This window comes from Cherax quadricarinatus, chromosome 79, assembly GCF_038502225.1.
Source record: "Cherax quadricarinatus isolate ZL_2023a chromosome 79, ASM3850222v1, whole genome shotgun sequence".
Taxonomy (NCBI): Eukaryota; Metazoa; Arthropoda; class Malacostraca; order Decapoda; family Parastacidae; genus Cherax; species Cherax quadricarinatus.
In genome coordinates, this window is record NC_091370.1 from 7,565,190 (window position 1) to 7,591,368 (window position 26,179).

A 26,179-nucleotide genomic window follows, 5' to 3' on the forward strand; every position below is an offset into this window, starting at 1 on the left:
CCTCTATAAGAAACTGGTAGGTCATGTACTGCTGACCGCGCAGCAGTGTCTGCCTGTTCATTGCCCTGTACGTCAACATGACCAGGGACCCAACAAAAAACAATATCTTTATGCTTAGTAAAGATGCGGCGTAGCCAAAGTTGGATACGGAGGACTAAGGGGTGAGGTGTATCAAATTTTTGTATAGCCTGTAAAGCACTAAGGGAGTCTGAGACAACCACAAATGATGACACAGGCATAGATGCAATACGGATAAGTGCTGTAAGGATGGCATATAATTCAGCAGTAAAAATACTAGCTGAAGATAGTAAATGCCCTTGTACGACGCTGTCCGGAAACACTGCTGCGAATCCTACGCCGTCAGAAGACTTAGAGCCATCTGTGTACACAGCAATGGCATGAGAATGAGAGTGAAAGTGGTCAAGAAAAAGAGAGCGGGAAGCGACCGTAGACAGTTGGGCTTTCGAGCAAGGGAGGGAGAAAGAACAGACTCGAACAGCTGGAACTTCCCAGGGGGGTAGGGAAAAGTGAGATGCTACATGTACATAGAAAGGTGGTAGTTGAAGAGAAGACAAGAGCGAATGAAGGCGAAGAGAGAAGGGACGGAGTAAGCAGGGGCGGCGAACAAATAAAGAATGTCTACTAATATCAGTGACCATTCTATAAATGGAAGGATTGCGGAGATCATGAGAGCGTACATAGTAGCGCAGGCAATGGGCATCACGGCGATCGGATAAGGATGGAACGTTCGCTTCTGCATAGAGGCTTTCGACAGGGGAAGAGCGAAAAGCACCAAGGCATAAACGTAATCCTTGGTGATGAATGGGGTTAAGGCTAGAGAGAGTAGCAGGAGATGCCGCTGAATAGATCTGGTCACCATAATCAAGTTTCGATAAAATAAGGGTGGAATGTAGGTGAAGGAGGGTTCGACGATCAGCTCCCCACGAAAGATGAGCAAGGGTTTTAAGAAGGTTCAGCCGGCTGTGACAAGTTGCCTTCAGAGAGGTAATATGAGGTTTCCAGGATAACCTACGATCAAAGAGGAGGCCCAGAAACTTGACTGTATCACGTTCAGGGATACGGGAGCCATAGAGGTACAAAGGATGATCGGAGATGACAGAGCGTCTAGTGAAAGTGATTTGGTGGGTTTTAGTGCTGGAAAATTTAAACCCATGTGTGGTGGCCCAATTGGAAACACGGTCGACTGCATGCTGGAGAGAAACTGTAAGGAGGTGACAGTCAGCGCCTGCACAGGCAATAGCGAAGTCATCAACATAGAGTGATGACCAAATATTTGATGGAAGACTAGAGGCCAAATCATTAATAGCAAGGAGAAAAAGTGTTGTGCTCAGAACACATCCCTGGGGGACACCTTCAGCTTGGATAAAGTCCGGGGAGAGCACATTATTAACCCGAACACGGAAATGCCTGTCAGTTAAAAAGTTCTTAAGGAAGGATGGTAGATTGCCTCGAAGGCCTAAGGAGTGGGCTTGGGCTAAAATATTATACCTCCAAGTTGTGTCATATGCCTTCTCAAGGTCAAAAAATATGGCAATAACTGAGTGGTTATTCGCAAAGGCATTACGAACATACGTATCCAAGCGCAGTAAGGGGTCTATGGTAGAACGTCCCTTACGAAAGCCATATTGACGAGTGGAGAGACTGTTGTGTGTCTCTAAATACCACACTAAACGTCTATTTACTAGACGTTCCATTACTTTGCAAACTGCACTGGTAAGAGCAATGGGACGATAGTGGGAGGTTTCATGTCCCGTAGTGCCTGGTTTGCGGAAAGGGAGAACAATGGCAGATTTCCACAGCTGTGGAAGAACTCCTTGTGACCAAATAAGATTGTAAAGGCGTAATAGGACTGCAAGGGCTGACTGATGTAAATGTTGTAGCATACGAATATGAATGTCGTCGGGCCCAGCTGCCGATGATCGACAAGCTGAGAGTGTTGCCTCCAGTTCTTGAAGTGTAAAAGGCACATTATACTGTTCTTCTCTGAGAGAAGAAAAGTCCAAGGGTGCTAACTCTCTGGCAGACTTTGAGGAAAGAAATGAGGGGCATAGATGGAGTCCCTGAGAAATACGGACCAGATGATTGCCAATTTCATTGGCAACATCTAGTGGGTTTGCTATATCAACACCGGTAACCCGCAGAACAGGAGCCGGGTCAGGAGAATATTTACCACTCAGTTTTCGTACTTTTTTCCAGACTGCACTCATAGAGGAAGCAGAGGTGATGGTGGAGACATAATCTCGCCAGCAAATGCGTTTAGCGTCACGGATGACACGGCGAGCGATCGCACGCTTCTGTTTAAAATCAAGGAGTCGCTCTGTGGTTCTATTGTACCGGTACCTGCCCCATGCAGCGCGTTTCAAACGTACTGCACGAGCACAAGCAGGAGACCACCAAGGCACGCATTTCTGAGAATGCCTGCCCGAAGTTTGGGGTATAGAACGAGAAGCTGCGGTGAAAACGGAGGACGAGAAGAGGTGTAAAAGCTCATCGATGGAGGACGAAGAAGGAACCTCTTTAAAAACAGTCAGGTGTGAGTAAAGGTTCCAATTTGCCCGATTAAATTGCCAGCGTGGGGTGCGAAGAGGTGGCGAATATGAAGGGGAAGTAAGAATGATTGGGAAATGATCACTGTCATGTAAGTCCGGGAGAACAGACCAAGTGAAGTCTAATGCGGCGGAGGAAGAGCAAACTGAGAGATCGATGCAAGAGAGAGTATGAGTCCGAGGATCAAAATGGGTGTGAGTACCTGTATTTAAAACATGGAGGGGGTGGGTGGCAAGAAAAGCTTCTAACTGAATTCCACGGGAATCACAGTGAGACCCCCCCCAGAGGAAATGGTGGGCATTAAAATCACCAAGTAACAGAATCGGTGGCGGTAATGACGAAACAAGGAAGGCAAAATCCGGAATAGATAATGCCCGAGAAGGAGAGAGATATAAAGAACAGAGCGTATACCACCTATGTAAGTGGATACGGGCTGCTGTGTAATGCAGCGAAGTATGAACAAATAGCTGATGGTACGGAATATCAGTGCGGAGAAGAAGGGCACTTTCATTAAAGGTCCCATCAGGAAAAGGATCTGAAGAATACAATAAATTATAGCCTGAGATGTGATATATAACAGCAGAGTGTAATTTTGGCTCCTGTAAGCAAACACCAACAGGGGCAAACTGGGAGAGTAACATCTGAAGCTCACCCCGATTACCCCTGAGGCCGCGTATATTCCACTGTAAAAAGGCCATGATTGGCAATGATAAAGATACTTGAAATCCGCAGGTAAGGGTTCCTACGGACTAGAAGGGTTAGAAAAGTCCACATGCGGAGGCAGTGGAAAATGTTCAAGCAGCGAAGGAACGGTGCGCTGTGAAGAAAGGAGTTGCGCAGATGGAGCAGAGGAGAGAGAGAGCGGAAGGTGGATCAGTGTCCATTGATGGTTTGGTCTCTGCAATATATTCAGAGATTGCTTCAAGTGTTTCGGAATTCAGAGATGTCGTATGGGAGACAATATTGGGAATGGTAGGGGGAGGATGAGTAAAGATTGGAACTGTATTGGACTGTACCAAGGTAGGGGGGGGCGAAAGGGTGGAGGGAACTGGAGAAGCGTGGCAGGGGACAGAAGAGACAGGAACCTGGGAGGTGGCAGAAGAGGTAGAAACTTGGGAGGGAATAGGGGAGGAAGGTACATTACGAGGAGGAGGGTGAACCTCTGCACTTGTAACTGAGCCAGTGAGAGGGGAAGAACTAGGGACAGAGAGAGACAGGGAGGGTAAAATGAGGAGGTGGAAGATGGGTAGGAGGTGTTACCGGACCTTTTTTTTGCTTTTGAGAAGTAGAGGGACGATTGGGAAGAGGTGTTGTACGAGGTCTCGTCGATACTGAGGCTTGTAAGAGAGAACTCGAAGAAGCGAGATTAGACTGAGGCGTTGAAGTAGGGACGTCTGAGCCGAGGACAGCAAAAGGATTAGATACAGGAGTGATTATGGGAGAGGTAACCACAGAGGTGGGTGTAGAAGATGGGATACCAGAAGTGGGGGGACGTTTTGAAACACGGGAATAAGAAACACGTGGGAGTCTCCCTTGGAGGCGGAGATGAGAAACTGCCATGGCATAAGGGAGACCTTCTGTCTCTTTGAGGTAACGGATTTCCCGCTCGTTTAAATAGACCTGACAACGGCGAGAGTACGAAGGGTGAGCCTCATGACAGTTAAGGCAAGAGGGAGATCGATTGCAAGACGTATTAGAATGGTCATCGGCACCACAGACTGGGCATTCGGCGATAGATCTGCAATATTTCGCTGGATGGCCAAATCGCCAGCAATTTCTACACTGTTGTGGTGTAGGGATCACCTTTCGAACTTGTAACCGATGTCCTGCTATATAAACTGAGGATGGGAGTTCTCGGCTGTCAAAAGTTAAACGAGCCACATTGCTAGGGTATTGTCTCCGCCCACGGGCAGGAAGAACGTAAGTGTCTACCTTGAGGATTGGGAGATCTTGGAGTTCCAGCTGTTCTAGAATGTCGGTGCCACATGTCTGGAAATTTTGTTGAACTATGGTATGGGGCAGAATGACGGTACCACTACAAGAATTGAGGGAATGATGTTTTTCAAGGGTGACAGGAACAGTATCTATATGGGAAAGACGAGAGAGCTCACGAGCCTGGGTAGCATTCTGTACGGTAATGATGCGCGTACCGCTCTTAAGAGCATGAAAAGAAATATCTTTACCAACATGGCGTAGGAGTGCCTTGCCAATACTATGGTCAGAAAGATAGGCAGTAGAGGAAGTTGGTCGTAAAGTGAAGAATTTAGTCCACTGTTCAGTCTGAAACTGAGCGTGGAAAGGTAGTGAAGGACGTGTCGATCGTTTCTGAGAAGAACGAGAAGGTGAAGGTGGAGAAGTATCATCAGCAGGTAATTGTCGTTGACGTTTAGGCGTGGGACCAGAGTTGGTCCGACGTGGAACGGGTCGGCGATTTGAAAATTGCCGCACCATAGAGGGAGAGGCCGGAAGCATAGTCAGAGGAGAGCGAAGGTCTGATAAATCGAAGGAGTCAGTCGAGGCCTCAGTACCTGAAGCGGGTGAGGAAACAGCACCGGCAATAGGTACAGAGGCATGAGGAATGTCTGAAGAGTGGTCCAAAGACGAGGCGGGGTCAGAACGGGGTGCGGTATCAAGAAGGGGCCCGGGGGTACCAGGTTCATGGACTAGGGCTGCCATGGTTAGGTTACTTCTTTCTTTTTGTTTTTAAGAAAAAAAAAGAAAGAAGAAAAGAAAATAAAAATAAAAAAAAGAAAAAAAAAGGGGGGACCGGGGAGGGATAGTTCCTAGGAGGAATGAAAGGGCCAGAAATCTCCCTCCGCGCCCAAGAGGACCTCAGCACCGCAAGTAGCGCAGATGCAGCATGGAACCCGTGCCATACCCTACCCATCATGCTAGTAAACTAACAATCCGGGATAGCAACCTCACATCTGCCGAGCTACCTCGGTGGACAAAAGAGAGGGCGGCCGGATCTATCTATCTATTCTATTATCACACCGGCCGATTCCCACCAAGGCAGGGTGGCCCAAAAAAGAAAAACTTTCACCATCATTCACTCCATCACTGTCTTGCCAGAAGGGTGCTTTACACTACAGTTTTTAAACTGCAACATTAACATCCCTCCTTCAGAGTGCAGGCACTGTACTTCCCATCTCCAGGACTCAAGTCCGGCCTGCCGGTTTCCCTGAATCCCTTCATAAATGTTACTTTGCTCACACTCCAACAGCACGTCAAGTATTAAAAACCATTTGTCTCCATTCACTCCTATCAAACACGCTCACGCATGCCTGCTGGAAGTCCAAGCCCCTCGCACACAAAACCTCCTTTACCCCCTCCCTCCAACCCTTCCTAGGCCGACCCCTACCCCGCCTTCCTTCCACTACAGACTGATACACTCTTGAAGTCATTCTGTTTCGCTCCATTCTCTCTACATGTCCGAACCACCTCAACAACCCTTCCTCAGCCCTCTGGACAACAGTTTTGGTAATCCCGCACCTCCTCCTAACTTCCAAACTACGAATTCTCTGCATTATATTCACACCACACATTGCCCTCAGACATGACATCTCCACTGCCTCCAGCCTTCTCCTCGCTGCAACATTCATCACCCACGCTTCACACCCATATAAGAGCGTTGGTAAAACTATACTCTCATACATTCCCCTCTTTGCCTCCAAGGACAAAGTTCTTTGTCTCCACAGACTCCTAAGTGCACCACTCACTCTTTTTCCCTCATCAATTCTATGATTCACCTCATCTTTCATAGACCCATCCGCTTACACGTCCACTCCCAAATATCTGAATACGTTCACCTCCTCCATACTCTCTCCCTCCAATCTGATATTCAATTATTCATCACCTAATCTTTTTGTTATCCTCATAACCTTACTCTTTCCTGTATTCACCTTTAATTTTCTTCTTTTGCACACCCTACCAAATTCATCCACCAATCTCTGCAACTTCTCTTCAGAATCTCCCAAGAGCACAGTGTCATCAGCAAAGAGCAGCTGTGACAACTCCCACTTTGTGTGTGATTCTTTATCTTTTAACTCCACGCCTCTTGCCAAGACCCTCGCATTTACTTCTCTTACAACCCCATCTATAAATATATTAAACAACCACGGTGACATCACACATCCTTGTCTAAGGCCTACTTTTACTGGGAAAAAATTTCCCTCTTTCCTACATACTCTAACTTGAGCCTCACTATCCTCGTAAAAACTCTTCACTGCTTTCAGTAACCTACCTCCTACACCATACACTTGCAACATCTGCCACATTGCCCCCCTATCCACCCTGTCATACGCCTTTTCCAAATCCATAAATGCCACAAAGACCTCTTTAGCCTTATCTAAATACTGTTCACTTATATGTTTCACTGTAAACACCTGGTCCACACACCCCCTACCTTTCCTAAAGCCTCCTTGTTCATCTGCTATCCTATTCTCCGTCTTACTCTTAATTCTTTCAATTATAACTCTACCATACACTTTACCAGGTACACTCAACAGACTTATCCCCCTATAATTTTTGCACTCTCTTTTATCCCCTTTGCCTTTATACAAAGGAACTATGCATGCTCTCTGCCAATCCCTAGGTACCTTACCCTCTTCCATACATTTATTAAATAATTGCACCAACCACTCCAAAACTATATCCCCACCTGCTTTTAACATTTCTATCTTTATCCCATCAATCCCGGCTGCCTTACCCCCTTTCATTTTACCTACTGCCTCACGAACTTCCCCCACACTCACAACTGGCTCTTCCTCACTCCTACAAGATGTTATTCCTCCTTGCCCTATACACGAAATCACAGCTTCCCTATCTTCATCAACATTTAACAATTCCTCAAAATATTCCTTCCATCTTCCCAATACCTCTAACTCTCCATTTAATAACTCTCCTCTCCTATTTTTAACTGACAAATCCATTTGTTCTCTAGGCTTTCTTAACTTGTTAATCTCACTCCAAAACTTTTTCTTATTTTCAACAAAATTTGTTGATAACATCTCACCCACTCTCTCATTTGCTCTCTTTTTACATTGCTTCACCACTCTCTTAACTTCTCTCTTTTTCTCCATATACTCTTCCCTCCTTGCATCACTTCTACTTTGTAAAAACTTCTCATATGCTAACTTTTTCTCCCTTACTACTCTCTTTACATCATCATTCCACCAATCGCTCCTCTTTCCTCCTGCACCCACTTTCCTGTAACCACAAACTTCTGCTGAACACTCTAACACTACATTTTTAAACCTACCCCATACCTCTTCGACCCCATTGCCTATGCTCTCATTAGCCCATCTATCCTCCAATAGCTGTTTATATCTTACCCTAACTGCCTCCTCTTTTAGTTTATAAACCTTCACCTCTCTCTTCCCTGATGCTTCTATTCTCCTTGTATCCCATCTACCTTTTACTCTCAGTGTAGCTACAACTAGAAAGTGATCTGATATATCTGTGGCCCCTCTATAAACATGTACATCCTGAAGTCTACTCAACAGTCTTTTATCTACCAATACATAATCCAACAAACTACTGTCATTTCGCCCTACATCATATCGTGTATACTTATTTATCCTCTTTTTCTTAAAATATGTATTACCTATAACTAAACCCCTTTCTATACAAAGTTCAATCAAAGGGCTCCCATTATCATTTACACCTGGCACCCCAAACTTACCTACCACACCCTCTCTAAAAGTTTCTCCTACTTTAGCATTCAAGTCCCCTACCACAATTACTCTCTCACTTGGTTCAAAGGCTCCTATACATTAACTTAACATCTCCCAAAATCTCTCTCTCTCCTCTGCATTCCTCTCTTCTCCAGGTGCATACACGCTTATTATGACCCACTTCTCGCATCCAACCTTTACTTTAATCCACATAATTCTTGAATTTACACATTCATATTCTCTTTTCTCCTTCCATAACTGATCATTTAACATTACTGCTACCCCTTCCTTTGCTCTAACTCTCTCAGATACTCCAGATTTAATCCCATTTATTTCCCCCCACTGAAACTCTCCTACCCCCTTCAGCTTTGTTTCGCTTAGGGCCAGGACATCCAACTTCTTTTCATTCATAACATCAGCAATCATCTGTTTCTTGTCATCCGCACTACATCCACGCACATTTAAGCAACCCAGTTTTATAAAGTTTTTCTTCTTCTCTTTTTTAGTAATTGTATACAGGAGAAGGGGTTACTAGCCCATTGCTCCCGGCATTTTAGTCGCCTCATACGACACGCATGGCTTACGGAGGAAAGATTCTTTTCCACTTCCCCATGGACAATAGAAGAAATAAAAAGAACAAGAGCTATTTAGAAAAAGGAGAAAAACCTAGATGTATGTATATATATATATGCATGTGCGTGTCTGTGAAGTGTGACCAAAGTGTAAGTAGGAGTAGCAAGATATCCCTGTTATCTTAGCCTGTTTATGAGACAGAAAAAGAAACCAGCAATCCTACCATCATGCAAAACAGTTACAGGTTTTTGTTTCACAGTCATCTGGCAGGACGGTAGTACTTCCCTGGGTGGTTGCTGTCTACCAACCTACTACCGGCGGCTGGATATCCGCCACAAAGCATACCTCCTTCGGCCACCACCCCCGGAATCCGAAAGGTGGCTTCCAGAGATACACTCGTCGCCCGAAAGACACCCAAAGCTACTCCGGGATACCGGAGAGGGATCGGGACATCCCCAGGCGATCCAGATTCCACGGCAAACTACGCCACCGCTAAGAACCTCAACGGAATGGGATGGACCCCGGTATCCTTTCTCCTACCCAGGAACTAGCGCGCCTGTGGGAGAAATCCCAAAGGACAAAAAGAGGAAGGCCAAAAGGGAGGAGTGGGGAGGAGGAGGAGGAAAGGAAAAAGGGGAGGATGGGGAGGATGGGATAGGGGAGGGGAGATTGGGGGGTAATTAGGTTCGGTCTGAGGAAGAAGACCGATAGGTCTAATTCCTCAGACCAAGAGCCTCTTCACCACGCCAAGGAGCCCCCCTTGAAGAGGTGCTTTTGCAGAGGTGCTCAGAATACAACAGCTTAGAAGCATATACGTATAAAGATACACAACATATCCCTCCAAACTGTATTTTTGTTAATATTTTTGAGTGTCTGGAATGGATTAATTGGATTTACATTATTACTTATGGGAAATATTTCTTCAGTTTTCGTAGAAATCAGTTTTTGGCCAAAAACCGGGGTTCCACTGTAATTTTTTTTTTTTTACTAAATTTCAAGGATAGTACAAAAAAAAAAAAAAAACACCATTTAAGCATTCTTTTAAATTATAAAACTTACTTAAACTCTGTGCAGTGTGCCATGAAGAAATAACTTGAATAAGAAGGCATACTATGGCAGTAACAAGCAGTAGCACCACCGCAGGAGTAACACCATCTCCAGCCACCATAACTATTATAATCAGTATTACTGTCAACACTGTCACTAGAGGAGCAGACACAGCTGTAGCTAACCCATACACTATGGGAATATTAGAGCTTCTCTTGTTTCCTACATTATATTTTTCCACTAATGTTTTGCAAAGTTGTGGTATTAGAACACTGGGATTATCCATCACTGACTGAATACTTGTTTTAGTTTTCGATGGTGGTACTTCATAAATTAATAATGGTTCAATGTACAAAAGTGCTATGTACATCAGAGTAAGGGCATAATTTATTCGTGGAGGAAACACCACATAGTCATTGATGTTAGAGTTGTGGTGTGCAGGTGCAGCTTGTAGAGCCCAGTGAGCTGCTATAAAGACAACACAAACAACTGGAACACAATTGAACAACATGACTCCTAGTCTAGAGCCATTCATGTTGCCACACATTAAGAGCCATCGGCGAGGCAACCACACAAGTAATATTAAGGCAAACAAGCTGGTAAAATACCGCCAGTTACGCAATTCTTGTGGCAGTCCTGTCATTGGTATGTGGATTTGGTTTGGAATACACCATGTCTGCTCCTCCCGGCACTTCCAGAACCATGAGCTTAATCTTACTGACAAGAATACTGCTAACATGAGGAAGACACACAAAACAGAATTAAAATTAAGCACCAATTTGATATTCTTCACAGAGAACATACTAACACCCTTTTTTTTGTGCTTTTGGAGAAGTGGCACAAGTTGAATGATTAAAGAAGACAACAAAATAAATGCCACCACATAATTTTCCATGATAACATAACTATTAGAAAAACTTCCAAGACATAAAAGCAGTACCAACAAAAGCGAAATAGAGTCACTTTTACTAAATTTACAATGAACAGTAGTAAATGCATCTCTATGAAAATATATCCATAATGTTACTATCATACTGGCGATACAACCAAGTGCTGCAATATTATAAGGAATGAGCACAAAGAGACCATTGACCACAACTGTAAGATATAATAACTTCTTCATAATAGCAATCTTCTTTTTTAGTATAAACTTACAATGGGTAATAATTGATGTTAGTATCAAAATAATAAACATAAGCAGGAGGCCACTACTTATTTCTGACACACTGAACTTTGCCCACACTTCTTCACACATCATTCTGGCAAGGGTTAGGTACTCTGAGTAAACTTTCTTTTGTTCTCTTAATGATAACTGTTCAAAACCTAATAACATTTGGCTCTGCAATACCTCTATTCTTTGCCATAAATCATGTGGAAATTCATTTCCTAAACTTTTATAATCATGCAGATATCTTTTAACTTGCTTTACATTAAGAGACAGAGCAACCAGTTTCTGCTGTTCAGCATCTTCTCTACTTAATCCATCAGTATGTAAAATGTTCTCCATTATTTTCCCCAAATTCGAATAGGGTATAGGCACTCCAAGTGCAAGTGCAAGAGAGGGAACAAGGTCCACTTGAGACACTGGTAATGTACGTCCATGTTCAGATTCAGAGGACATGCTTAGTACAGGACTATACAAGAAGAGTGCAGCTTCAGTTTCATCAGTAGAGTCTCCACCATGGTCTCCAGTTTTGGTCATTCCATGATCACCAAAAATTATAAGAACAGTATCATTTTGAGTACTATCAGCCACTGCCCTGTAAAGATGAAAAAAACAATAAATTTTTACTTGTCCAAGACATATTGTACAAAATATTAAACACTGGTTCTGGGAAAAAATAAGAAAAAGGACATTAATATTATTTCTTCTTCTTTCAACAAACCTGCCATATCCCACTGAGGCAGGGTGGCCCTAAAAGAAAAACAAAGTTTCTCTTTTAAACTTTAGTAGTGTATACAGGAGAAGGGGTTACTAGCCCCTTGCTCCTGGCATTTTAGTCGCCTCTTACGAGACGCATGGCTTACAGAGGAAGAATACAGTTCTACTTTCCCATGGAGAATTAGTATTATTTATTATTTATAAATCTGCATATCATCGGTGGGAAGCGGCTGATTTGTTGAAAGAAAAAGAAATCTATATATATATCCTTGAGAATACAGAAAAGTTCTGAAATAACAGAATAACTTATGAACAAAAAAATATGATTAGGTCAAATTATGAAAATGTAGTAACCTTTTCAATCTACTTTGATGGGAAACAACCAATGTCAACAAAATATATGTATATAATGGGCATGTGTGGTTATTTCTAATAACCAATTCATAGCTGAAGAAGCAGAGCTTTATCTACTGAGCATTACCAACTTCTTTAAATTTCCAGTGGTTGAAACATTCACCATCACTTCTTGATAACTGTCTTGCCAGAAGGGTACTGACATCACAGTTCTGATAGTACTCTGAACTGCAACATCCTCACTCTCCTTTACAGTGCAGGGACTGGACTTCTTCCCTCCAGGACTCTAAGCTTGACTAAGCAGTTTCCTTAAATCCCTTCATAAATGTTATCTCATTTACAGGTTTATTTCATTATTTTTTTTTAACACGTCGGTTGTTTCCCACCAAGGCAGGGTGACCCAAAAAGAAAGAAAAATGTATTAGATTATATTAACAGATTGGCTGTTTCACCCCAAGGCAGAGTGAAACCCAAAACTGAAAACACATTGACCATCTCTCATTTTTTTAGTTGTCATTATAGGGCTTGTGAGAATGGGGAAGATTATTTTATAATAAAAGTAGGCCTTAGCCAGGGGTATGCTGCCACTATGATTAATTAACATATTTATAAATGGGGTTGTAAAAGAAGTGAATGCTAAGGTGTTGCATTAAGAGGAAATAAATCTGATACAGACAGGGAGTTGTCACAGTTGCTGTTTGCTGATGACACAGTTCTTTTGGGAGATTCTGAAGAGAAGTTGCAAAAACTGGTGGAGGACTTTGGAAGGAAATGTAAAAGAAGGAAATTAAAAGTTAACATAGGAAAGAGCAAAGCAATGAAAGACTGGATATCAGATTGGAGGGAAGGAGTATGGAGCAAAAACTCGATGTGTAAAAGCAGAGATGATTGTGAACACCTGATGAAAAGGAATGAAACCCAATGAGTCATCTGTGAGAATAACCAGAGGAGGCATAAGTGCATGGAAACTTCCCTAATACCACCATCAATAAAATACCACAAAAATCAGGAAGCTTTAATGCCTCTACCACCACCACCATCTTCCTCTCCTACATATATTTACCCACTGTGTCCACATTATTTATTGTCTTGCCAAAGCTTCTGGTGGACAAAACATTGCTTTAATGAGTGTCTTAAGTTGCATATGTGTAGAAAGAGATTTGGTAATAAGTAATACATATTTTATGAAAAAGAGGATAAATAAATATACAAGGTATGATGTAGCACGTAATGAAAGTAGTTAATTAGATTATGTATTGGTGGATAAAAGGTTGATGGGTAGGCTCCAGGATGTACATGTTTAGAGGGGCAACTGATATATCGGATCATTATTTAGTTGTAGCTACAGTTAGAGTAAGAGGTAGATGGGAAAAGAGGAAGGTGGCAACAACAAGTAAGAGGGAGGTGAAAGTGTATAAGCTAAGGGAGGAGGAAGTTCGGGTGAGATATAAGCGACTATTGGCAGAAAGGTGGGCTAGTGCAAAGATGAGTAGTGGGGGGGTTGAAGAGGGTTGGAATAGTTTTAAAAATGCAGTATTAGAATGTGGGGCAGAAGTTTGTGGTTATAGGAGGGTGGGGGCAGGAGGAAAGAGGAGTGAGTGGTGGAATGATGAAGTAAAGGGTGTGATAAAAGAGAAAAAGGTAGCTTATGAGAGGTTTTTACAAAGCAGAAGAGTTATAAGAAGAGCAGAGTATATGGAGAGTAAAAGAAAGGTAAAGAGAGTGGTGAGAGAGTGCAAAAGGAGAGCAGATGATAGAGTGGGAGAGGCACTGTCAAGAAACTTTAATGAAAATAAGAAAAAATTTTGGAGTGAGTTAAACAAGTTAAGAAAGCCTAGGGAAAGTATGGATTTGTCAGTTAAAAACAGAGTAGGGGAGTTAGTAGATGGGGAGATGGAGGTATTAGGTAGATGGCGAGAATATTTTGAGGAACTTTTAAATGTTAAGGAAGAAAGAGAGGCAGTAATTTCATGCACTGGTCAGGGAGGTATACCATCTTTTAGGAGTGAAGAAGAGCAGAATGTAAGTGTGGGGGAGGTACGTGAGGCATTACGTAAAATGAAAGGGGGTAAAGCAGCTGGAACTGATGGGATCATGACAGAAATGTTAAAAGCAGGGGAGGATATAGTGTTGGAGTGGTTGGTACTTTTGTTTAATAAATGTATGAAAGAGGGGAAGGTACCTAGGGATTGGTGGAGAGCATGTCTAGTCCCTTTATATAAAGGGAAAGGGGACAAAAGAGACTGTAAAAATTATAGAGGAATAAGTTTACTGAGTATACCAGGAAAAGTGTACGGTAGGGTTATAATTGAAAGAATTAGAGGTAAGACAGAATGTAGGATTGCGGATGAGCAAGGAGGTTTCAAAGTGGGTAGGGGATGTGTAGATCAAGTGTTTACATTGAAGCATATATGTGAACAGTATTTAGATAAAGGTAGGGAAGTTTTTATTGCATTTATGGATTTAGAAAAGGCATATGATAGAGTGGATAGAGGAGCAATGTGGCAGATGTTGCAAGTATATGGAATAGGTGGTAAGTTATTAAATGCTGTAAAGAGTTTTTATGAGGATAGTGAGGCTCAGATTAGGGTGTGTAGAAGAGAGGGAGACTACTTCCCGGTAAAAGTAGGTCTTAGACAGGGATGTGTAATGTCACCATGGTTGTTTAATATATTTATAGATGGGGTTGTAAAGGAAGTAAATGCTAGGGTGTTCGGGAGAGGGGTGGGATTAAATTTTGGGGAATCAAATTCAAAATGGGAACTGACACAGTTACTTTTTGCTGATGATACTGTGCTTATGGGAGATTCTAAAGAAAAATTGCAAAGGTTAGTGGATGAGTTTGGGAATGTGTGTAAAGGTAGAAAGTTGAAAGTGAACATAGAAAAGAGTAAGGTGATGAGGGTGTCAAATGACTTAAAGAAAAATTGGATATCAAATTGGGGAGGAGGAGTAAGGAAGAAGTGAATGTTTTCAGATACTTGGGAGTTGACGTGTCGGCGGATGGATTTATGAAGGATGAGGTTAATCATAGAATTGATGAGGGAAAAAAGGTGAGTGGTGCGTTGAGGTATATGTGGAGTCAAAAAACGTTATCTATGGAGGCAAAGAAGGGAATGTATGAAAGTATAGTAGTACCAACACTCTTATATGGGTGTGAAGCTTGGGTGGTAAATGCAGCAGCGAGGAGACGGTTGGAGGCAGTGGCGATGTCCTGTTTAAGGGCAATGTGTGGTGTAAATATTATGCAGAAAATTCGGAGTGTGGAAATTAGGAAAAGGTGTGGAGTTAATAAAAGTATTAGTCAGAGGGCAGAAGAGGGGTTGTTGAGGTGGTTTGGTCATTTAGAGAGAATGGATCAAAGTAGAATGACATGGAAAGCATATAAATCTATAGGGGAAGGAAGGCGGGGTAGGGGTCATCCTCGAAAGGGTTGGAGAGAGGGTAAAGGAGGTTTTGTGGGCAAGGGGCTTGGACTTCCAGCAAGCGTGCGTGAGCGTGTTAGATAGGAGTGAATGGAGACGAATGGTACTTGGGACCTGACGATCTGTTGGAGTGTGAGCAGGGTAATATTTAGTGAAGGGATTCAGGGAAACCGGTTATTTTCATATGGTCGGACTTGAGTCCTGGAAATGGGAAGTACAATGCCTGCACTTTAAAGGAGGGGTTTGGGATATTGGCAGTTTGGAGGGATATGTTGTGCATCTTTATATGTGTATGCTTCTAAACTGTTGTATTCTGAGCACCTCTGCAAAAACAGTGATAATGTGCGAGTGTGGTGAAAGTGTTGAATGATGATGAAAGTATTTTCTTTTTGGGGATTTTCTTTCTTTTTTGGGTCACCCTGCCTCGGTGGGAGACGGCCGACTTGTTGAGACAAAAAAAAAAAATATCCATTTACCTGATTACTGTCGGTATAATTATCAATACTTACACAATAGAGTTGTTGTTCAAGATAAGAATGAAGAAAAGCAATCTGTACTCACTAATGCAGGCTGGGAAATTTTCAAAGGTTGAGTTGGACAAGTATTGTATACAGGTCCGCCATCACAAATCCGGCAATCAGTTATTCGGTTCCTTCAGTTATTTGGCACTAATTTTGGCTAGCATAATTTCAAATTTCTAGGGTCGCCACACCAACCTGCTGGTACTGTTTGGTGGCACTACTTGCTGCATAATTCATTCCAATATCTTTTTCTCCATTGTTATATTGTTATAACCTGCTTACTTTTAACCCTAGCCATGGTTCCAATGAATAAAAGAAATGCTTCTCATTGTGTAAAGCACCTACACAGTACATTATTCATTAAAGATAAGGTGGCTTTGAAGCCACTGTCAGTTGGCATGAGCTCAGTCTCATGAAGCAGGAGAATATGCTTTATTATTACGCTAATATCAACACTACAGCTTATTTGCCTATCATAATTGATCTAATATGACATAAGAAACAATATAAATAACATAAAACATGTTAAATACTCCAGAATGAATAATATTTGGCATAATACCGAGCAGTTCGACGGAGGTATGAAGAGGATATATGGTATACAAATACCATTCTCCTATCCCTGTCTTGGGGACTTATATGTATTAGAGAAAACGGAGTGTAGCACAGGGTTAACTGTGATATACACTCGTACTGCACCATAAACCTAAAACAAAAGTTATTTTCTCTATATAGATTATCACACATAGCAGCATATGTGTAGAGAACCTAGGATAACCCAAAAAAAAGTCAACGTGGCTTATTTTTAGTACCTGGCTTGGGTTAGCCATATATGATTTTTGGTAAATATTCGATTCCCAGCCAGGGTAGAAACATTAGGCGTGTTTCTTTACACCTGTTGTCTATGTTTACCCATCAGTAAATGGGTACCTGGGTGTTAGCCGACTAGTGTGGGTGTTATCCTGGGACACTGACCTAATTTTCTTGAAATACTCTGCATAACAAGCGGCTTTCTATACAGTTGTATGTCACTGATGTCAGCTAGGCCTGTATACCTTGTACATGTATATGTAGTAAATAAAGATATTATTATTATTATTATTTTCTCAGTTGTTTGTTGGGTTATCTTATTGAAACATGGGCAATGTATGATGGAAAGATACTTCTTCACGTACACCAAAAATGAAAGAAATCAGACCATAAATAGCGGAGTTCACTTCTCAGCCATTAACGGCCGCTTAGCGGTATATTTTTGTATGGTTGTTATGGTTATATTCTTATTTTTTTGGTCTCATTTGATAGAATGAAAAATATATTACAGAAATAGATATGATTTTGATTGCTTTCATGATGAAAAGTACCTTGAAATTGCGCTCACAGTAGCGAAAATGTTCTATTCTTTAGCGAAGCTCAAGAGTAAACAAATGACGCCACTGTCCAATACCTGTCCACCAGCCAGTCTAAATTCCAGTACGGAGTCAAGAATGGCTTGACATTATTTATACAATTACAGTGGACCCCCGGTTAACGATATTTTTTCACTCCAGAAGTATGTTCAGGTGCCAGTACTGACCGAATTTGTTCCCATAAGGAATATTGTGAAGTAGATTAGTCCATTTCAGACCCCCAAACATACACGTACAAACGCACTTACATAAATACACTTACATAATTGGTCGCATTCGGAGGTGATCGTTATGCGGGGGTCCACTGTATTACAATAATGCAGCAGTCTGCATAACAGTAAATCTTCTATTTTTTGTGAATAAAAATTCCAAATGAAAAGCAAGAGTAATATAAGAGGGGTCTGTAGCCATGACTAATGAACAGAGAAAATGTTATTTTAGTGCCAGGAATGTCTGCATTGTTTATTCTGGACCCTATTTTGAAATTGGCATCTGTTGAAATTTGTGTGAAATTGGCCAAATTGCCAATTTCTGACCACTTTATTGAGTAGTTAAAATAAGTGAATGGGCAGTTTCTTGTACTCAGTTGACAGACTAGAAGTAAATAAGTTTTTTCAGGTATACACAAATACAGTTACATAGATTATCATACATAGCAGCGTATATATAGAGAACCTAGGATAACCCAGAAAAGTCAGACAAAGTGACTTATTTCCAGTACCTGGCTTGGGCTTGCCATATATGATTTTTGGTAAATATCTTTTTTTCTCAGTTCTTTGTTGGGCTATCTCATTGAAACTTGGGCAATGTATGATGGAAAGATGCTTCTTAACGTAAAACAAAAATAAAAAAGACGGACGATAAATAAGGGAGTTAACTTCTCAGCCATTATCCGCCTCTTTGCAGCATATTTTCATATGGTTTTTATGGTTGTATTCTCATTTTTTTGGACTCATTTGATAGAATGGAAGATATACTACAGAAATAGACATGATTCTCATTGCTTTCATAATGAAAGTACCTTGAAATTGAGCTCAAAGTAGTGGAAATGTTCGATTTTTGCAGATGTTCAATGAACTGTGTAAGTCAAGTTGGTTAATTTTATTAAGTGTATTCTAACCTAACCACTCTGTAATCTGGCAAACTCAGTAATCCGGCACACTACAGGTCCCAATGATGCTGGATTTGTGATGGAGGACCTGTAGTACATTATCAACCAAATAAATTTCTGAGACAGTAAGGTGTATAGCAGCAATTATTGCATTACAACTACTTTTTTTTTTTTAAATTGCCAAAAATAGCCAGAAAATCTTTTATTTAAAAAATATCCAACTGATCTGGATTAGTACACAGCAAGATGCAATGAAGTTATAAAATAACTTGTTAACATACCAAAACTGAAAATAGCAACTATATTGCTATTTACTATGCTGCATTAATACAATAAAATTTATTAGAAGTGTAGAGCAAATAAACATAACAGTAATAATACTGATGAAAAAATGTGAATTATAATGAAAGGAGTTATGACAAGAGAAAGTAAGCCAAGATACTAACTTTACTACATCATTCATCTGTTTCAGTTTGGCTGCCATTTCTGGGTGACTTGGACCATAACGATGACCACAATGATCAACTCCAAGAAAGTGACCAATTATAACATCCCAATCCTCTCTTGCCATTTCTTGCTCCAGATGACTCAGTACACCATTGTCAACAGTGTGTAGATCCATCACATTAAAAGAAGGATAAAGAAATGAACGATTAAACCTGGAAAAGAAAATATTCACATAAGCATTACTTTGCTGATATAATCACCTCTATACATTAATAAACATTTGTTTATATACATGTATTTTATTAACCCTCCTGCACATCATTAATACTGTACTTTGCATTCCTTACCTGCCTGGGAATAACCCTTCCCAGGTGTCATCTCCTAGAACAGTTATATGCTTCTCACAACTGACTAGTTGGTCCACTATGTTATCTTCTGTTATTTCTTCACTGTTAAAAACAATAAAATTATTACTGTCAGGTATTTCTCAGTATAATTTGCATAATGACAAAATAAGCAGGGCTACATCAGGTGAATAAATAGCAACAATGAAACAATGTACAAGTGGTTTAGGCTGGAATAATTTGTAGTGGTACACTGATTTTACTTTATATTGGAGTTTAAAGCACGAGAAAACCCTGTTAGAATATGAACTTTGCATGTGTTCTTTCTGTGTGGTAAAGACAATGAAGTTGATTTTTATAAAAAAAATCGACTGAAAAAATGTTTTGCACGGAAAATGAGATCAATTAAATAAAGATTAAAAATTGTTAATAGATCAGCGATTAACAAAGCCATTTCTTTAAAAAATTCTCAGTCTTTATAAGTACATAATTAATTTTATTTATTATTTATTACTTTTTTCAGTGATCTCAATATATGTCTATTCATTACCATTCAATGCAGTATTTTGCCTTTCTTATATTATTTAATTCTACATCTCAAAAACTGTGATATTGTGTGAATGACGATAAGAGTGCTGAATGATGGTAAAAGTGTTTCTTTCGTATTTGAGTCACCCTGCCTTGGTGGGAGACGGCCGCCGCATTGAAAAAAAATCTCTTAAAATATTTCAGATCACTGCAATGTGCAAATTATTATGTAGTATGCTGTATTCACAAATCAAATCAAATTTTGGTCTTGAAAAATTAAATTACAATCATACGTGTGATTCATAAGCGTGAAGTAATGGTATTAGTAGTAACAGTTTAACACTACCTATATTATGCTCAGTATTTCCAGCAAAACTTATAGTAAGCTAACAGGAATTTTATCAAAAGTATTCAGGGATTATAAAACATATCAACTGATAGTAAAGTAAAAAATAGCAATTCTAAAATAGCAATTCTAAAATAGCAATTCAAAAATACCAATCCACCAAATAAAACTTATGTAAAACTTGTTCAATGACAAGCTATGCACTGCAGAATGTTGAATACTGTACAAGGATATACCACATAGTAACAATCATTTTTGATCAATTATTATGAATAGCAATGGCATATGGCGAGGCATTGTCAGAGGGAGTGTGCTGTTCATGATACAACTAGCTGTGGGGTGTGCAGTGCTATCTTAGAACTATCACAATATTTCATAACAGGGGACAGAAAAATTAGTTTCCCATTATGATCCATGATTATATTCTTGAGTGAGCTTTGGTGGGTGTATGGAGCTCACCTAGCACATACAGAATATATGCCCCTGAAAATAGGTAAAATGCTAAGATTAAGGTGCTAATTTTTTCAATAATAAGAAGCAATACAAGATGTAAGTAATGCCAGAAAATAAGAGGCCATGTAGTAATTAAGAACACATTGAAGGAATTATTACTATACCTTGCAAAATTGTGGCTGGCATCAATAAAAGTAGGCAGGCTCCCTGTAGTAAGACCCTTGAGACGCTGAAGTGTTGTTGTTGGAGCATCAGCAATGAATGGGGCAAGATGAGCCTGTTTTGGATTAGCCTCAAGAAGATCCTTGAACACTGGCATTTTATTTTGATAAGGTAAGGCATCATTATCCTTCAAAGAATGATTGTAAGCAGCAAAATCATACCTTAATGCATCAATTAGCAATATAATGGCTCTTCTAAATGTAGAAGGCATCCAACATTCTCCTTTTACACCCTTTACACTCCTTGTTATTTCCTTATTCCTAGTTTCAATAACGACTTCTTTAAAATCTTCACAGTGAGAGTTTGAAAGAATAACTTGTCTAGTAAGGAGAAAACCATGGCTAAAAATCAGTAAGCCAACTATAAAAAGCTCACTTAAACACAAAATTAAGATGAAAACTTGTGAACTTCCAAAGCATGCCATGTTCATTACTCAGTAGATCTGCAAAGAAGAAATCTTCATTAGTTAAAATAAATAATAATAAGAGCCTCTAAAACATGAATGATATACATGTAAAAGCAAAGAAGCAAAGATAAACATTATACACCTTATAAGCAATTGAAAACATAAAAAGTTCATAATAATGATATAGAAACCAAAAAAACAAGGCAATATCCAGAAAATGGAGTATGTCTAATGACATCAGTCATTCATATAGAAATAAATTTCTCTTAAACTATGACTTAAAACCAAGTGATGGACAATTAGGAAGGTGGAGGTGAGTTTATTTATTAAACAACAAGGGGGGATAAGTGAATGAGGTGAAGGAAGAAGCACCAAGAAAAAGGGAACATTAATTTTTATCTTATATTTTCACCTTGTAAATTTATTCATTTTACATATAGTATGTAGTATTACATTTATCAGATTTTCTAATTACTATTCATTGTACTATTTATTGTTAAAGCCAATATTACATGAAATTTTATTAAAGAGGTGCATATGTATGGGTGGGTGGCTCAGATGAGGAATGAAGTATTCAGACTCTTAAAACTGGTTGGGAAACAGCAGCTGCTGCTGCATTATGTACCAGAATGTGTTAAAATTAATGAATTCAGAGACAACTCACTCAGAAATCTTCAAGAAATGTCAAATGTATCTTATCCACAGTGGTATATCACAAACCATTCTGAAAAAAATACCCTGACTTTGCTCACTGCAAATAAAGCATGACCACTTTTTTTTTTTTGTGTATGTGACACCTAATTTTTTAATACAGCCTTTCTTCACTTAGAAACGTACTCACTGACCGACGTCTCGGACTTACGATGGGCTCTCTGACCTAAATACTAATGCATATTACAGCTGATGTCCTCTATTCTGTTTATTTCAATATACAGTACACTACTGTATAAATACATGTATTTAAAAATATATCAGAAATGTTATAAATGGCGCAAAGGTAACATTAAAACAATATCAAAGATGGCTGACACAAACTCACTACCATTATAACATGCTCCTGTTCACTTAGCGACGAATCCGTTTAACGACGTGGTCTTAGGAACGGAACTCCGTCGTTAGGTGAGGAAAGGCTGTAATAATAATAATAATTTTTATTTCTACAAGTACATGTACAACATATACAGACCTAGGTGATATCAATGACATACTACTACATATATAGAAAGCACCTTGTTATGCAGAGTATTTCAGACAAATTAGGTCAGTTTTGTCTTTAGGATGTGACTCACACCAGTCGAGTAACACTCAGGTAACTATTTTACTGATAAATGTACAGGGACAGGTATCTTGAGGAAACACGTTCTAATGTCTCCACCTGTACCGAGGACAGAACCACAGACTTCAATGTGTGAGCTGAGTGTGCTAGTAATCGAGTTACTGGACACCTCAATTCAAGCCCACATAAATAACTCACTATGTGACCAGATATAAACATGTAAATAGTTCATTACCACTGTAGCTTGTTCACTTATCAAAACTCTGTGGCTCAGTCCCTGGACCCATTATATTCCTCTGTAATCTTTTGATTACTACCCACAAGATGGGTATAGGGTGCATAATAGAGATATTAACTAAAACTAAACTACTTGATTGAAATTACACTTTATTCTTGAGAATCAAAGAACAGCACAAGATGCTCAAGATGTTTTTTGATAATATAGAAAATTAAATCTTGAGTTTATACAATACTCAAAGTAAAGGTGATAATATTTAATATGTACAGCAATACTGAGCAGTACTGTTCAATAACTAAAGAGCTGGGTTGGTGTGACACAAGGAAAACCATCTTATAATACTGTATAAATACACATGTTAATGTGTTATAACACTGCATGTTCTACCACATTAACACGTTCAGATATAAGAACAGTAGGCACTTGTTTATGTAGCATTCTATCAATTGGAGTAATGATTAACCATTTTTTCTTATTTGGATATGATCAATTACAGTATTCATCAAAATACTACTTTGAATAATCATGAGAAATGCATTACCTGGGTCATGGATAAAAAATAAATGCATACAAATTATTTATTAAAATAAACCTAAATTCACAGTACAGTGGACCCCCGGTTTACGATATTATTTCATTCCAGAAGTATGCTCAGGTGCCAGTACTGAACGAATTTGTTCCCATAAGGAATATTGTGAATTAGATTAGTCCATTTCAGACCCCCAAACATACACGTACGAACGCACTTACATAAATACACTTACATAATTGGTCGTATTGGGAGGTGATCGTAAAGCAGGGGTCCACTGTATTTCAATAAAACGATCATCACTTTTAAACAAAGTTATAATTTGCCAGCCAAAATAAAATTGATGCAACATATTTCTCTCCCAGAGGAAAATACAGCTATGGAATTCTGTACTGTAAAATAATTCCTTAGTAACAATTAAATTTGCTTAGCATCAAAGTATACAGAAGGAACAATTTAATTCAACAACAATCTGTCCTCCAGAAACTGACGCCACTCATGTGATAGCATCTTTATCAGAAAACCACACTGCTTGAGCCACAAAAAAAATATCCACATCACAAAGAGTCAGTTTACAATGGCAACATAACCCTGCAAGAGGACTGTCTCTGGTTAATGTGAGGGTAAGTGTGTGGAAAAGAGGTGGCAGCTATATTGGATCAACTTGTGATGGTAGATTTATATGAAGCAGAAAAATTATTTGGGACAGCCACCAACAATCTTCCAAAATGAGGCAATCTGCAGGCCCATTCAGTCCTACACAGTACAGTTCAGTAGAGAAATGTCTACTCACACTTTATTATTATTATTATTACTACAGTACATATATGGGGAAGCAGTAAACCCAAGAATACTGAAATGTGTACCTAGAAAGGGTGCTGAAGCATGTCCCCAAGAGGGGTACTAAAATATGTACCCAAAGGTGAGGGGTGTTTAAACATATACCCAGGGAGATGGTGATGAATTGTGTACCCAAATAGGAGTGCTGAAAAGTCTACCTAAGAAGGGTGGTAAAACACATACCCAAAGAGGTGTAGAAACATGTACCCAGGGAAGGGGTGCTGAAACGTGTACACAGGCAAGAGGTGCTGAAATGTATAACCAGGAAGGGGGGCTGAAATGTGTACCCTGGAAAGGGGTGCTGAAATGTGTACCCAGCGAAGAGGTGCTGAAACATGTACCCAGGGAAGGGGTGCTGAAACGTGTACACAGGCAAGAGGTGCTGAAATGTATAACCAGGAAGGGGTGCTGAAATGTGTACCCTGGAAAGGGGTGCTGAAATGTGTACCCAGGGAAGGGGTGCTGAAACGTGTACCCAGGGAAGGGGTGCTGAAACATGTACCCAGGGAAGGAGTGCTGAAACGTGTACCCAGGGAAGGAGTGCTGAAACGTGTACCCAGGCAAGAGGTGCTGAAATGTATAACCAGGAAGGGGGTGCTGAAATGTGTATCCAGGGAAGGAGTGCTGAAATGTGTACCCAGGGAAGGGGTGCTGAAATGTGTACCCAGGGAAGGGGTGCTGAAATGTGTACCCAGGGAAGGGGTGCTGAAACTTGTACCCAGGGAAGGGGTGTTAAAACGTGTACCCAGGGAAGGGGAACTGAAAGTGTAACCAAGGGTGCTGAAACTTGTACCCAGAGAAGGAGCGCTGACATGTATAGCTGGGGGACGGGGGTGTTGAAACGTCTACTAGGGGAGGGGAGCTGAAACATCTACTCGGAGAGGGGTCCTTTAACGTGTACACATGAGGAAGATGCTGAAACGTACTCCCAAGAGGGAGGAGACGAAGCTAAAATGGGTGTACATACGGTTAAAAAAAAAAATCAACCCTGAAATCACGTATTTTTTCAGCAACCTGTACTTCCCACATCCGCTGAACAGCATTCACTTAGTCTGAAGCTTCAGTGCTCATAACCAGAAAATAAAAGAGACAAAGGGTGACAAATTACCAGTAACAAAACAATTGCCAGGTGGGAGGAGCACCATGATCCACTGCCCCGGCGATGTCTTGTTGTTGTTGTTGGGTGTAAGGACTGTGACGGCCCCGGCCCCGGCCCCGAGCCCCTCAACCCAACACCAAACCGGTCACTCTCTCTCCAATTGTTTCATCATCATAACATATCTCTAAAAATAGTACGTTTCAAGTCACAACAGAATTTTTCGCTACAATATTTAGCGATAACATTGACTACTTAGAATTATTTAAATTAAAAGAAGGTAAAAAAATTTACAAACGAATATTTTACATCCCTGGGTAAAATGCTTAATGACTGACATACAGACCATGTTTAACCTTGTATTAAAGACCCTTTATTGTCATTAATATAATCAAAACTAAGCGATAAACCCATTTTAAGGCTCTGATTCCTTAACACAGATGATAAAATAATAAATAAAATTCAATGGGCCTTGTACTAAGAACTACAAATTATCGTTTTCAAAATGAGTGATCCTTATGACCAATTTGAGTTTAGTGGCAGATTCTTGTCTACCTGCTTAGTTTGTAAAATGTTTTGCCAACAAAATGGCGAAGCGTGTTAATCTTGCAGCATATTCGGAGGCATCACTGAACAGCTATAAGTATACAGTGAGAAAAAGAATACTGTACCACTGTTACTGCACTAACCTTGGTATACATGTCCATCTGTATTATATGCATCTCTTCGTATATTTCTCTGTAGGTTCGTTAGGAGTCAGGACAAGTTATATATCTCACTTGCCGAGCTATTCTGTGTTATAATAATAAAAAAGAAGTGCTAAGCCTACAAGTGTCATACAGAGCAGATTCTGTTTCATAGGTAACTTGGGTATACCTGGAGAGGGCTTCGG

General features: G+C 40.1%; 1 protein-coding gene across 1 annotated transcript in view; it reads right to left on the reverse strand.

Annotated features, from left to right (window-relative positions):
* The window catches only part of PIG-O (phosphatidylinositol glycan anchor biosynthesis class O), a 42,970-nt gene extending 17,570 nt beyond the window's left edge, over window positions 1-25,400 (reverse strand). The window contains exons 1-5 of the mRNA XM_053796931.2: window positions 25,300-25,400; window positions 20,845-21,344; window positions 19,357-19,458; window positions 19,009-19,221; window positions 9,876-11,623 (exon numbers count right to left, since the gene is read on the reverse strand). Coding sequence (XP_053652906.2) covers window positions 9,876-11,623; window positions 19,009-19,221; window positions 19,357-19,458; window positions 20,845-21,332 — 2,551 coding nt within the window. The 5' untranslated portion in view covers window positions 21,333-21,344; window positions 25,300-25,400. The remainder of the gene's footprint in view (window positions 1-9,875; window positions 11,624-19,008; window positions 19,222-19,356; window positions 19,459-20,844; window positions 21,345-25,299) is intronic.
* Between the last annotated feature and the right edge of the window lie 779 nt (window positions 25,401-26,179).